The sequence below is a fragment of the Danio aesculapii genome, chromosome 3 (genome assembly GCF_903798145.1).
Source record: "Danio aesculapii chromosome 3, fDanAes4.1, whole genome shotgun sequence".
Taxonomy (NCBI): Eukaryota; Metazoa; Chordata; class Actinopteri; order Cypriniformes; family Danionidae; genus Danio; species Danio aesculapii.
In genome coordinates, this window is record NC_079437.1 from 60013893 (window position 1) to 60030495 (window position 16603).

Sequence of the window (16603 nt, forward strand, 5' to 3'; positions counted from 1 at the left end):
CGTCCATATATTTTACAGTCTATGGCTATTACTCTATGCCTGAATAATAAGAATTATAAATGTTGATTTGAATAGTTTATTAATAATTTAACTCATTCTGAATGATCTTTAAAAAACCCCAACTACACTAAAATACAAATGATTAGTAAATAACGCAACACTTATTTTAGTCATGAAAATAAATCAGTAACAAAGTATGAAAGTACAATTATTAAGCACAGTTATCAAGAATAGAGCATGTGTATCTGCAATTATAAGCTAACGTCTATTAATGTAAAGTTAATGCATAACAAATAACGATTCATCTGAATAGATGATTTATAGCGTGTTTTTATTATAGTGATACCGTCTTGATCATCAAATCATCATATTAGGCTGAATCTGAAGAATCATGCGACACTGAAGACTGAAGTAATGATGCTAAAACACAGCAAATTACATAAAAAAAAAAATATATATATATATATATATATATATATATATATATATATATATATATATATATATATAAAATAAAAGGTACATTTTAAATATATATATTTATAATATAAAAGTTACATTTTAAATTTTTATATATAATAAATAGTATAAAAATAAATATATATATAAATAATAAATAATAAAATAAATAAATAAATAGTACTTTTGCCAAACAAATACCAGATGTATTTTTGAGAAGAGATTTCATTCAAGAGCATTAAATGTCCTGCCAAACTTCAGTTCACATCTGATGTACAAATCTGAAAAGAACTCTGATAATCCCTTGTTATAATAGGATCACGTGCTATAAACAATGACAAATAGAGCTGAATGCTGGTGTAATGAAAGAGCAATGACCAATAAAAGAAGTAATAATCTACTATGCTATGATATTAATGTTAATGTGTTTAATCTTGTTGTACTTCAAGCATGTTTTCTAACTGCTCTGTTTAATTAAACACTTCCGCACCTTGATTCCAGAATGGTAATGCTCTGTGTTCTTCCACTCACCCTTCCTGTTCACAAAAAGCAACCATGGCCTCAAAGTCCAGGATGGGCGCTTTGTCCTGCTCTTTCTCTGATCCTCGCTTCTCCTGGAAGATCGGATTGAAAACAGCTTTGTCAGGACGGATGTTTGTCACGTATTTCATTTTTTGATGTTATTTTATTTGTCATCGCTACATATACAGCACCTGCAACATTTCAGCTATTAATTCATTATAAATGTTAGCTAAAACTGTCTGATGGTTTATGTTTAAATGTAATTGCGTCATTTTAACCTCCTGCTGCATTGCGTATTTTTATTTGACGAAGCGCTCTGTGCGTACGCAGTTGAGGAAAAAAAGGAAGCTCTGAATAGGCCAGCTCGATTATGGGGAAATTCAGAATCATGTCAATCCTACAATCATGTTATCATGATATTTTTGAATGATCATCAGTGGGGCATATGTCCAAACTATTTTGGGGAGATTTCAAAGATCATTAAATTTCACAATTCCTGATACTAAAGCAGAATGGGACAAACAGATCTGACAATTATGGAGAGAGAATACACTCACAGGCCACTTTATTAGGTACACCTGTCCAACTGCTTGTTAACGCAGATTTCTAATCAGCCAATCACATGGCAGCAACTCAATGCATTTAGGCATGTGGACAAGGTCAAGACGATCTGCTGCAGTTCAAAGCGAGCATCAGTATGGAGAAGAAAGGTGATTTAAGGTGACTTTGAACGTGGCATAGCTTTTGGTGCCAGAAGGGCTGGTCTGAGTATTTCAGAAACTGCTGATCTACTGGGATTTTCACGCACAACCATCTCTAGGGTTTACAGAGAATGGTCCGACAAAGAGGAAATATCCAGTGAGCGGCAGTTCTGTGGGCGCAAATGCCTTGTTGATGCCAGAGGTCAGAGGAGAATGGCCAGACTGGTTCCAGCTGATAGAAAGGCAACAGTAACTGAAATAAGCACTCGTTACAACCGAGGTCTGCAGAGGAGCTTCTCTGAACACACAACACGTCCAACCTTGAGGCGGATGGGCTACAGCAGCAGAAGACCACACCGGGTGCCACTCCTGTCAGCTAAGAACAGGAAACTGAGGCTACAATTCACACAGGCTCACCAAAACTGGACAAAAGAAGATTGGAGAAACGTTGCCTGGTCTGATGAGCTGCCACATTTGGATGGTAGGGTCAGAATTTGGCGTCAACATCATGAAAGCATCGATCCATCCTGCTTCATTTCAGGCTGGTTATGGTGGTTTAATGGTGTGGGGGATATTTTCTTGGCACACTTTGGGCCCATTAGAACCAATTAAGCATCGTGTCAACGCCACAGCCTACCTGAGTATTGTTGCTGACCATGTCCATCCCTTCATGACCACAGTGTACTCATCTTCTGATGGCTACTTCCAGCAGGATAACATGCCATGTCATATATGCAAATCAGACTAGTTTCTGGGAGATTGGCATCATGGATGTGCAGCTGACAAATCTGCAGCAACTGTGTGATGCTATCATGTCAATATGGAGCAAAATCTCTGAGGAATATTTTCAGTACCTTGTTGAATCTCTGCCACCAACAATTAAAGCAGTTCTAAAGGCAAAACTGAGTCCAACCTGGTGCTAGTAAGGTGTACCTAATAAAATGGCCAGTGAGTGTATATGACACTTGCTTTATTTACTAAATTAGTGAATCTAATTGGATTTGCATGGTAAACATTAAATAAAAGTTAATTATCTTTTATTTCATACATATTTTTTTATTAAATTCGGCGTGAAAATAACAAAAAATGTCCGGAGATGCTGTCTGGACCTAAATCATAGCTAGCTTTGTTAGTTTTCTGTGGTACAAGTGGTACAGCATGTTGTTGTCAATCATAAGCCAGTTGGCAGTTGTCAATAACACCTCATAAGTACTCAGCCATGCAGACTGGGTGTTGTTCTGGACCTGTTTGCGGGAGATTTCTTTGCGGATGAGGAAGTTGAGCTGGTCTCTGTCTTTGGGTGAGTAGTAAATCCTGCAGGACGACGGCAGTCCATCACGTCCAGCGCGTCCAGACTCCTGATAGTAACTGGCCAGAGACTTCGCCAGATTCCAGTGAGCTACAAACCTGAAACACACGCACAGAGATGAAGGCAGATCCACCTATGAAATACTGCATGTCGTCAGATTTATCAAGAAATGGAAGTTAACAGTTGCACACACTTACGACTGAGCAAGTTAACCCATTACTATCGCATTAATAATACCGACAATTATTAAAAGCATCCGATCGCACCTTAACAGTAGTAGTTTAGAAGTTCATTGATCACAAGGGTACACAATTGATTTACAAGGGTACAAATCCGAAATCTGCATTTAGAACGGTCGGGAATCAGAACGTCATCATGGAAGTACAAAGTTTGCGATAGGACAGTGGTGACGTAATTTTGACAGTGGAGTGTCGCTCTTTGATTTATACTCGTAGTCTTTTCGCGTTCGTAGCTCAGCAGTGGTGAAACTGCATTTTGTGTATGTAAAGTACATTCATTCATTCATTTTCCTTCGGCTTAGTCGCTTATTTATCAGGGGTCACCACAGCGAAATGAACCGCCAACTATTCCGGCATATGTTTTACGCAGCGGATGCCCTTCCAGCCGCAACCCAGTACTGGGAAACACCCATACATACTCATTTGCATACACACACTCACACACTATGACCAATTTTAGTATTTACCCAATTCCCCCTATAGCGCATGTTGTTGGAAACCCACGCCAACACGGGGAGAACATGCAAGCTACACACTGAAACAGCCAAGACTCGAATCAGTGACCTTCGTGCTGTGAGGCAACAGTGACAACCACTGAGGCACCGTGCCGCCTACATGTAAAGCACACCAACAGTAATTTTTAAGTCGTACACAAACAGACGAAGAAAATGTCTGGTCTGCGACTGTTCTAAATGCAGATTTTGGACTTGCACCCTTGTAAAATTACGATAGCGTTCCGTTTTCTTTTACGTTTTGAGAATCACACATGCATGGATTTTCGCATGAAATATTTATGACAGTTTTTAATCCATAAAATTGACCTAAATTTGCTATTTGCGTTGAATTTTTTATAATCTTCCTAATCTTGCTTTTGGTGTAAACTCAGCGTGTTGGTTGGTATCGTGACTGAAAGATAAGAGCGGGGCGAGTTGGTTTCTCGGCTGAAAATGAAGAGTGACGGGGGTGTTGAGAGTTGGTATCGTGGCTGAAAGTTAAGAGCGGGGGGGATGACGGCAGGGGGAGTGGGGGGGGGTGCTTATGGGGGATGAGAATTGGCGTGGGCCCTTGATAATGTCTCTGGGGCCCCCATAAATGTATGGGCCCTTAGAATCTTCCTAACTTCCCCCCCCCTAGTGCGCCCCTGACTTATCCAGCATATGTTTTACACAGCGGATGCCCTTCCAGTCGCAACCCAGTACTGGGAAAAACCTAGCATATTATAATCCATATTATAATATGTTGCACAGATCCATAAATGAACATTCTGGAGTGAAGTAAAGGTTACCCATGCTCAGATTAGTAGAGTAGTGAACACTGCATTAGCACTCAGTAATTCTGAACACAGTTCATGCATTCTCATCTGTCAGCTGGTTATTTGAGAACAGTGTGTGGTGCGAGGACAGGAACTGAGAACCACTGATGCAATCATCACTTCATTATCACTCTCCGTCCTAGCAGTGGCATATAGCTTTGGTTTTAGATGTTAAGTGATTCATGTTTAACAGGGAACCAATTATGCCCCTTTATACAAAATGTAAAATACGTCTCTGATGTCTCTAGAGTGTGCGTGTGTGATGTTTCAGTACAAAATACCACACAAATAATGCTTTATATCTCTCTGAAACTGACCCTTTTAGGTTTTGATCATAATTGTGTTATTTTAGTGATGCCACTTTAAATGCAAATGAGAATGTGCTTTTTTCAAAAGAGGGCGGAGCTAATGGTGCCTGTCTGTCAGCATAGTGGCAAACTCAAAAACAAGACTAATGTCATATGCTAATGAGGAAGAGATGGTCACTAGTGGGCGGGGCTTTCCCCCTCTAATGACATCATACAAAGGGAGAATGTCAATCAAAGTGTTTCTGCAAGTTTCTGACCGTTTCTATCAAGTCTGATCGTAACAAATCGAATAAATTAATTTTTACCATTAGAGGCTGGTTATATTCACACACTGCTGCCGCGCAACTGTGTTTGTACCCCTTATAAAAGTGATTTTTGCATAATAGGTGCCCTTTAAGTTAATATTTAAAATATATTTCTAACTTTAATAAATGATTGAATTCATTGCTGAATTTTGCATATATGAACGCAATTAATCATGATTAGTCACAGAAAAATCCCGATTAAACGTTCTAATCGTTGCCCAGCACTAATTTCAACACGTAACTGACCTGACATTGGCCTTGTCCACTCCCATACCAAAACTGATGGTGGCCACAATAATAGGCACTTTATCAGCCATCCAATCTGCCTGATTATCCGAACGATCGCTTGACTTCAGCCCTGCAGAGAAATGAGACACAACCCACAATGAGCTCTCCCATGCACAAACACAAACAATATACACAAACAACGATAACACTTTACATTAGGTCACAATTCGTGCTATTAAAGGTCCCATAAAATTAAAATAAAGTTTTTTAGATGTTAGTATCAGTATTGTTAGTTTTTTAGATATCTATAAGCTAGTGCGCTCCAAAAACAGTGACAAAATTCGCGTTTAGAACATATAAAACTGATATAAGCATGTAAAGCTTGTAGTTTATGACTTCCGCCTGAACGGATCAACGGTTTTATTCTCATCACCTCATTAATACATTCAGTTTATCATCAAATCATAACCAATCAAATGCTCTCTAGCGTCTGACATGCTCCGCCCCCTTTAAGACGCTTCTCATTTGCTTTTTATTTGATGCGCTTAAGATCAACCATTCTCACTGGCAGAGCTGTGCGAAAACTAAACACTATTGGCTGTTTTTATTTTTAAAAGGGGAGGGGCTACACTATGTCCCGCCCTCTCGCATGTTTTAGTTACGACAAGCATCGAATAAAAATGCATATTTCATGGCAACTACGGTTTCCTTCCCTGCCTATTATTAGGATAAGAACTGTTTATTAGTAGATTTAAATTATGATTTTATTCTGCATCACTTATCCTACACAAACCCTAAACCCAACCTCTACCTTACTAACTGTTAATAAGCAGCTAATTACTAGTTTATTAAGCTAGCAGTGTTCGTTCATGGTTTGTTAATATCGTGAATTGTGACCGAAAGGAAAGTGTTACCTAAATAACCAAACAAATGTTCACCTGCATGGTAGGGCTTGGCTGCGATTCCTAATTTGGTCAACTTATGAGCCACTTCCTCGCAACTCTCTCGCGTTCGGCAGTAAACAATCCCACATCCCTGCAAAAGCAAAAGTGGTTTCTTAGCTTCAAATCAGCCCGGATTACATATATAAGATTGCATTTATCATCAGTTGAATTAATGATTCAGTGAATCATCAATTGAATTAATGATTCAGTGAATCACAAGCTCTTGTCGCCACCTACTGGCGGTTCTAGTGTCATAATTATTTATACATAAAGTTATAAACCACCCAACATACAAGCACAAAAACATGCTTAGATAAACTTTATACAGACAGAAATAAAATCCAGAGGAATACTGAGATATAATTTGTCAATATCGCACAGCCCTAATTGCTAGAACTGCTCATTTTAACATGATGTTACCAATAATCTAGCATGCCGTATTAAACAAACAGATATGATTTTGCTGGTATGAATTAACTAACATGTTAGCATGTTTCTACCATCATTAGCACAATGCCAGCATGTTTGCAACATTTTAAACAGAGCTAATGTCATTTAATCTTGCTAGCATCAACTAGCATATTTTAAAAGAATGCTTGCATCAATTAATATTTTGCTAGCATGCTTGCATTGTGTTTAAACACATGGCTAACATGTTACTACCATGAATTTACCACTTTGTATAGCATGTCATAGCATTTCTGACCTGTTTAGCATGTTAATATTATAAATTTTAATGTTGCAAAGATGTTTTATCATGTTTAACACATCTGCGGTAATATAATTTAACACATTTAATATATGTTGCTAGCTATTTTTATACTAAAGTATCTTAAATTAACATTTTGCATGAATCATTCATTTTCCTTCTGCTTATTTATAAGGGGTCGCCACAGCGGAATGAACCGCCTACTTATCCAACATATCTTTTATGCAGTGGATGCCCTTCCAGATGCAACCCAGTACTGGGAAACACCCACCCCCCCACACACACACACACACACATTCATACACTACGGCAAATTTAGTTCCTCAATTCCCCTATAGCGCATGTGTTTGGAGTGTGGGGGGAAACCGGATCACCCGGAGGAAACCCACGCCAACATGGGGAGAACATGCAAACTCCACACAGAAATGCCGACTGGCTCAGCCGGAACTCGAACCAGCAACCTTCTTGCTGTGAGGCGACAGTGCTAACCACTGAGCCATCATGTTGCCTATTTTACATGAATAACCATTTTTAGCATTGTTGCTAGCATGGGTAACATTACTAGCATGAAAAACATTCTGCTATCATATTTAAATAAGTTGCGAGCATGTTTAACACTATGCTATCATTAATTCAAATGTTACTGAAATTTTTTTAACAAAACACTAACACTTTTAGCTGCATAACTTTCCACAAAAGCACTGATGGGGAATGTTAACATGTTGCTAGCATGAATTAACATTTTTGTAGGTTAGATGCTAATTTTTGCTAGTGACCAATTGATAGCTAGATAGATGATGTCCTGGAGATGTTAAACTCGGTATATGTAGTTGTAAGATATTGTAAAGGAGAAGCCTAAAGGCTAATTTAGATTGACGCACACCTCTCACAAAATGTAACGACACGTCGCAACGACGCGTATCGAAAGCTGTGTGATTGGTTGGTTTGGTTGCAGTGACGAGTGTGGGCGGTGCTTAGAGCCGTGAGCCTGATGAGCGAGTGTTTACAAGTTTCCAGTCCTGTGAAGGAGCGCTAGATGGAAACTTTTGTTTTATGTTTACCTTATGATTAAAATTGTTGCACGTCCGCCGGTTCCCACCTCTGAATGAGAGAGTTTTAGCTAATTGTAGCGTTCAGAAAAACAAAAACACCCGTGAAGAAATTCGACACAGAGGAATATAAACACCTACTGCCAGCTAGCGTTTCGGAAGTGTAACACAGAAGTATAAATGCACGACTAAGCGCAAAGCAGGCGCCGTGGGTCACGCCAATCACTCGAGTCAAAAGAATAAATCAGCCATAAAGGTGCGGTGTGTAGGATTGACTAGTGGTTGAACAAGGTATTGCAGTCCAAATGAAAAATATTGGAGAGGGTTTTTTGTCCCTCCTCCTTTGACATGATGCACATGCAGGTTGCCAGTGTCACGATCACCAGCAATCCAGCCTGTGCAGATCGCTGGTAAACACACAGTATTGCATAGAACTACAAATCCGCCATTAAATGGACTACAAGATCCAGTCATCCACCACTCACACACCTGGCCTGGATCCCCATGATTGCAGACGAACACAGCTGAAGCAGCTCATGAACTAATTACATGGACTATAAAGTCAGCACACAAACACATAGAAGTTGCTGAGTCTTGTTTAACTGATTGCGAACATTACGACATGGTTTCCCTGCCTTGCCTTACGTGTTTGAACCTTGCTTTGTTTTGTTTGCTTTACATTGTCTGCTGCCTGCCTTTTGACCATCTGCCTGTTTATTGATCTCGACTCTGGATTGCCCGTATACATCTGTTTGTTCCTGTGTTGACTGTTGCTTGCCTGACCATTCTCTGTTTAATAAACCTACATTTGGATCCGTACTCCCTTGTCAGCGTCTACTTCACGTTACAGCCACATTGACACACCAACAGATTGGGAGATGACTGATGATTTAGCCTTGATCAACCAATGTCTACTATAGTAATATCTGAATTGTTTGCTAATTAAAAAACACCTCATGTAGATCGGTACTTTTGGTTTCATTAAAACAATATATTAAACAAAGTCATAATTCAGTAAACGAAATAAAGCCAGTCTCTGACCTTTTCAGCAGTATTTCCGCCCAGAGACTCTTTAGCAAACGCCAGCAGGTGTACATAGGGTTCAGGCAACAAATCACGGAATATCACATCATACTTCAAGTTTTTCCGGAAAACCGGTGTGGAAAAGACTAGCGGAGAGTGCAGTCTGAGCGAACGTTCGATGTCCTCCTTCACTCTTTTGGGGGCCGTGGCTGTGAGGGCGATACAACGGACGCCCTGAAGACGAGAGCGCAGGTCTCCCAGCTTCAGGTAGTCGGGTCTGAAATCATGACCCCATTGAGAGACACAGTGAGCTTCATCCACAGCCAGATACCCCAGCAGACCCCGTGAAGACAGCGAGTTCAGGACGGGCTGGAAGGATGGAGACGCCACCATCTCTGGAGTGATGTAGAGCAGCTTGAGCCGAGGAGTTTCGCTCTCCAGATCGGCCAGGATCTGGCGGCGCTCGGCCAGGGGCAGTTTAGAGTTGATGGAGCGCGCTGGAACATTCAGAGCCTTCAGGTGCTCCACTTGATCCTGGAGCACAAAGAGCAATGAGGGTGTTAAAGAGCCCTGCTTTAAGTATGTAAAACTGGTGACAGATTAATATATAGCTTATCTGCTGAATGTGTCATTTGTATAGCTTTCTAATTGAATCCAGTGCTGTTTTTTTAGAAATTATATTTATCAAAATGCATAAAATTATCAAATGATGAACGGATGAAGAGAGAAATTGGTTAGCTGAAAGATCCATGAACAGATGGATAGACAAATGGACGGACGGATGGATGCATGTAAAAAGAAATCGGTTGGTTGATGAATGGATGGATGAATGAATGGATGGATAAAGGGATTGGTTGGTTGATTGAAGTATGAATGGATGGAGGGGTCTATGTTTGGACAAAGAGGTGTATGTATGGATGAAGGGATGTATGTTTGGATGGAGGGATGGACGGACCGACAGACTGGATGGATGAATTGGATATATGAATGGATAAATGGATGAATAGATTGGTTGGTTGCTGGATGATGGATGTACGAATGGTGGGTATATGGATGGATTGAATGGATGGAGGAGTGAATGGATGGATAAAGAGATTGGTTGGTTGATGAATGTACTTATGGACGAAGGGGTGTATGTTCGGATGGATGGGTGTAGGTATGGATTGAGGGGTGTATGTATGGATAAAGGGACAGGCGGACCGACAGACTGGATGGATGTATGGATGGATTGGATATATGAATGGAAAAACAGATGAATGGATTGGTTGGATGGATGCATTGGTTTGTTGATGGATGATGGAAGGATGTATGTATGGATGGATAGAGAGACAGGTTGGTGGATGGATGTATGGATAAATGGATGGATGGATGGAGAGATAGGTTGGTGGATGGATGGATGGATAAATGGATGGATGGATGGATGGATGGTTGCTGGATGATGGAGGGATGAATGTATGGATGATTGATGGGTGGATGGATGGATGGATGGATGGATGGACTGAAGGAAGGATGGACAGATGGATTCATGGACAGAGATTGGTTGGTTGATGAATGTATATATGGGTGGAGGGGTGTATGTATTGGTGGAGGGGTGACAGTATGTATGGGTGGAGGGATGTATGGATGGATGAAAGGATGGACGGATCGACGAACTGGATGGATGGACTGGATATATGAATGGATAAATCGAAGAATGGATTGGTTGGTTACTGAATAATGGAGGGATGGATGTATGGATGGATAGATTGATGGATAAAGAGATTGGTTGGTTGATGAATGTATGCATTATGGAGGGATGTATGTATGAATGCAGGGATGTATGTATGGATTGAGGGGTGTATGTATGAATAAAGGGACAGACGGACTGGATGGATGGATATAGGAATGGAAAAATAGATGAATGGATTGGTTGGATGGATGTATTGGTTTGTTGATGGATAATGGAAGGATAGATGTATGGATGGATAGATAGCGTAATTGGTTGGTTTACGGATGGATGGATGAACGGATAGAGAGATTGGTTGGTTGATGGATGGATGGATAGGTTGGTGAATGGATGTATGGATAAATGGATTGATGAATGGATGGGGAGATTGGTTGGTTGATGGATGGATGAATGAATGAAAGCATACTGGAACTTTCAGAGCCTTTTGTTGCTCCACTTGATCCCGGAGCACAAAAAGCATTGAGGGTGTTAAAGAGCTAGCTAGAAGTATGTGAAACTGGTGACAGATTAATAATATAACTTATTTGCTAAATTTGTTCATGGAACATTTTATTCAGCAAGGATGCACTAAATTGATTTAAAAATGACCCTAAAATCATTTGTAAAGCTTTCTAAATCAACTCAGTGCTGTTCTATCGAATTGCAGAAAATTATCAAACGATGGATGGATGAATAGAGATATGGCTTAGTTTGGATGATGAATGAAGACATGGACAGACAGGTGGCTGGACAAAGAGATTGGTTAGAAGATGGATGATTGAGGGATGAATGGATTGAGAGATTGGTTGGTTAATGGATGGAGGGAGGGAGGGATGGATATAAAGATAGGTTAGTTGATGTCTGAATGGATGGATGGTTAAAGAGATTAGCTGTTTGGTTGGATGGTTGTTTGGAAAAATATATTAATAGGTTGATGGATGGATAAACAGATGAGGGATGGACAGACAGACAGATCAAGAGATTAGTTAGATGATGGATGGTGAATGGGTGGATAGATGGATAGATAGAGAGATTGGTTGGTTGGTTGATGGATGGATGGACACACCAGTAAGTTAAATTACTTTTCATGCAACCGGTCACTGGACTGGCCTGCACAGAGTCCTAACCTCAACACAACTGAACACCTTGTAATGAATTAGAGCAGAATCTGAGAGCCAGGACTTTACTATACATCAGTACTAACTAATGTCATTAAAGTTCACATAAAGGCAAATGTCACAAAACTTTTGCCAATTTAGTGTATATTAGCATGTGTTTGGAAGGGGTGGGGAGGGTGGTTTACCTGAATGAGGGCGATCAGAGGAGAAATGACCAGAGTGACTCCATTGGCCAGTAGAGCTGGCAGCTGATAACACAGAGACTTACCAGCTCCAGTGGGCATACAGACAAACACATCCCTGTCACCTGAAAATACACACAAACACATCCCTGTCACCTGAAAACACACACAAACGCATCCCTGTCACCTGAAAATACACACAAACACATCCCTGTCACCTGAAAATACACACAAACACATCCCTGTCACCTGAAAATACACACAAACACATCCCTGTCACCTGAAAACACACACAAACACATCCCTGTCACCTGAAAATACACACAAACACATCCCTGTCACCTGAAAATACACACAAACACATCCCTGTCACCTGAAAACACACACAAACGCATCCCTGTCACCTGAAAATACAGACAAACACATCCCTGTCACCTGAAAATACACACAAACACATCCCTGTCACCTGAAAACACACACAAACGCATCCCTGTCACCTGAAAATACAGACAAACACATCCCTGTCACCTGAAAATACACACAAACGCATCCCTGTCACCTGAAAATACACACAAACGCATCCCTGTCACCTGAAAACACACACAAACGCATCCCTGTCACCTGAAAACACACACAAACGCATCCCTGTCACCTGAAAATACACACAAACGCATCCCTGTCACCTGAAAATACACACAAACGCATCCCTGTCACCTGAAAACACACACAAACGCATCCCTGTCACCTGAAAATACACACAAACGCATCCCTGTCACCTGAAAACACACACAAACACTTCCCTGTCACCTGAAAACACACACAAACACATCTCTGTCACCTGAAAATACACACAAACACATCCCTGTCACCTGAAAACACACTCAAACACATCTCTGTCACCTGAAAATACACACAAACGCATCCCTGTCACCTGAAAATACACACAAACGCATCCCTGTCACCTGAAAACACACACAAACGCATCCCTGTCACCTGAAAACACACACAAACGCACCCCTGTCACCTGAAAATACACACAAACACATCCCTGTCACCTGAAAATACACACAAACACATCCCTGTCACCTGAAAATACACACAAACACATCCCTGTCACCTGAAAATACACACAAATACACCCCTGTCACCTGAAAATACACACAAACATATCCCTGTCACCTGAAAATACACACAAACATATCCCTGTCACCTGAAAATACACACAAACGCATCCCTGTCACCTGAAAATACAGACAAACACATCCCTGTCACCTGAAAATACACACAAACGCATCCCTGTCACCTGAAAATACACACAAACGCATCCCTGTCACCTGAAAACACACACAAACGCATCCCTGTCACCTGAAAACACACACAAACGCATCCCTGTCACCTGAAAATACACACAAACGCATCCCTGTCACCTGAAAATACACACAAACGCATCCCTGTCACCTGAAAACACACACAAACGCATCCCTGTCACCTGAAAATACACACAAACACATCCCTGTCACCTGAAAATACACACAAACACATCCCTGTCACCTGAAAATACACACAAACACATCCCTGTCACCTGAAAATACACACAAACGCATCCCTGTCACCTGAAAACACACACAAACGCATCCCTGTCACCTGAAAACACACACAAACGCATCCCTGTCACCTGAAAACACACACAAACACATCCCTGTCACCTGAAACGGACACAAACACATCCCTGTCACCTGAAAACACACTCAAACACATCCCTGTCACCTGAAAATACAGACAAACACATCCCTGTCACCTGAAAATACACTCAAACACATCCATGTCACCTGAAAACACACTCACACATCCCTGTCACCTGAAAATACACACAAACACATCCCTGTCACCTGAAAATACACACAAACACATCCCTGTCACCTGAAAATACACTCAAACACATCCCTGTCACCTGAAAATACACACAAACGCATCCCTGTCACCTGAAACTACACACAAACACATCCCTGTCACCTGAAACACACAAACACATCCCTGTCACCTGAAAATACACTCAAACACATCCCTGTCACCTGAAAATACACACAAACGCATCCCTGTCACCTGAAACTACACTCAAACACATCCCTGTCACCTGAAAATACACACAAACACATCCCTGTCACCTGAAAATACACACAAACACATCCCTGTCACCTGAAAATACACACAAACACATCCCTGTCACCTGAAAATACACACAAACACATCCCTGTCACCTGAAAATACACTCAAACACATCCCTGTCACCTGAAAATACACACAAACACATCCCTGTCACCTGAAAATACACACACAAACACATCCCTGTCACCTGAAAATACACACAAACGCATCCCTGTCACCTGAAAATACACACAAACACATCCCTGTCACCTGAAAACACACTCAAACACATCCCTGTCACCTGAAAATACACACAAACACATCCCTGTCACCTGAAAATACACACAAACACATCCCTGTCACCTGAAAATACACACAAACACATCCCTGTCACCTGAAAATACACACACAAACACATCCCTGTCACCTGAAAATACACTCAAACACATCCCTGTCACCTGAAAACACACTCAAACACATCCCTGTCACCTGAAAATACACACAAACACATCCCTGTCACCTGAAAATACACTCAAACACATCCCTGTCACCTGAAAATACACACAAACACATCCCTGTCACCTGAAAATACACACAAACACATCCCTGTCACCTGAAACTACACACAAACACATCCCTGTCACCTGAAACTACACACAAATACATCCCTGTCACCTGAAAATACACACAAACACATCCCTGTCACCTGAAAACACACACAAATACATCCCTGTCACCTGAAAACACGCTCAAACACATCCCTGTCACCTGAAAATACACACAAACACATCCCTGTCACCTGAAAATACACACAAACACATCCCTGTCACCTGAAAACACACACAAACACATCCCTGTCACCTGAAAATACACTCAAACACATCCCTGTCACCTGAAAATACACACAAACACATCCCTGTCACCTGAAAACACGCTCAAACACATCCCTGTCACCTGAAAATACACACAAACACATCCCTGTCACCTGAAAATACACACAAACACATCCCTGTCACCTGAAAACACACACAAACACATCCCTGTCACCTGAAAACACGCTCAAACACATCCCTGTCACCTGAAAATACACTCAAACACATCCCTGTCACCTGAAAACACACACAAACACATCCCTGTCACCTGAAACTACACACAAACACATCCCTGTCACCTGAAAATACACTCAAACACATCCCTGTCACCTGAAAATACAGACAAACACATCCCTGTCACCTGAAAACACACACAAACACATCCCTGTCACCTGAAAATACAGACAAACACATCCCTGTCACCTGAAAATACACTCAAACACATCCCTGTCACCTGAAAACACACTCAAACACATCCCTGTCACCTGAAAATACACACAAATACACCCCTGTCACCTGAAAATACACACAAATACACCCCTGTCACCTGAAACACACAAACAAACAAACAAAACACACACTGCTCTATCCCTCTTCTCACTCCTTCTCTCAGCCCATAATAAGTGCTCGTCACCCTGCAGCAGCGCGTTCACGGCCTCTTCCTGCTGCCGAGAGCGAAACTTCTCGAAGCCGAAATGTGTCTTTAATGCTCGATGAACGACACTCATAACTACAAGCACACAAAACACGCACAATCACAACATTCGAACAACTTTCACACAACTCGAGGTCGCGCGTCGATGACGTCACGTGATTGCTGACGGGGAATATCCTGCGCGCGCCTTTCAGTTTTGTTTTGCAAATCGCTAGTATTTTCTCATGCGTACATCCAGAGTTTTTCAAAAATAAGCAATGATGATGTAAAACCCAGAACAAGGTGTTTTAAGTCTTAAACAATGATTAAGATTATTTTGGATAATGAAAGCATTTTCAAAAAAGCACTTTAATCCAAAAAGACTGAACAAAAGGACATTCCTAACATAAGTGAGCTGCACTTTAAGTAGACGTTTCCCAGAAAGAGCAGGTATAAACGGCTAGACAGGAAATAAAATATATACATTTTATAATCCTAATTTTTTTTTTAATACTATTATAATATTAAAACATTAAAATAAGACAAAAAGCAAAAACAAACAAAATATGTAAGGGGTAAACACTTTTTAAGCCTCTATACTGTATACACACGGGTTTTACTGACTAATTGATAATGGTTAGAGCTTTTGCCATGTAAGTATATGAGAATCACCCTGTTTACTCGTTCACTGTGAGCAATATATTGATTTACAAGTGAGACACAGAAAGTGAGGGCTTTGTCATGAATATTGATGCCGTTCTCACTCTTGACAAAGACCGGCCTCTAGTGGGCCATCAGTGTGACTGTGTGTAAATGAAGAGACCCAGAACATGAGCTTC

The 16603-nt window shown here is 40.9% G+C and overlaps 1 protein-coding gene across 2 annotated transcripts in view; it reads right to left on the reverse strand.

Moving 5' to 3' along the window:
• Nucleotides 1-15930, reverse strand: part of recql5 (RecQ helicase-like 5) — a 41913-nt gene extending 25983 nt beyond the window's left edge. For both annotated transcript variants that reach the window (XM_056454348.1, XM_056454347.1), the window contains exons 1-7: nt 15765-15930; nt 12117-12238; nt 9127-9642; nt 6322-6418; nt 5402-5513; nt 2927-3089; nt 991-1073 (exon numbers count right to left, since the gene is read on the reverse strand). In XM_056454348.1, the coding sequence (XP_056310323.1) occupies nt 991-1073; nt 2927-3089; nt 5402-5513; nt 6322-6418; nt 9127-9642; nt 12117-12238; nt 15765-15858 (1187 nt within the window). In that variant the 5' untranslated portion in view covers nt 15859-15930. The remainder of the gene's footprint in view (nt 1-990; nt 1074-2926; nt 3090-5401; nt 5514-6321; nt 6419-9126; nt 9643-12116; nt 12239-15764) is intronic.
• Between the last annotated feature and the right edge of the window lie 673 nt (nt 15931-16603).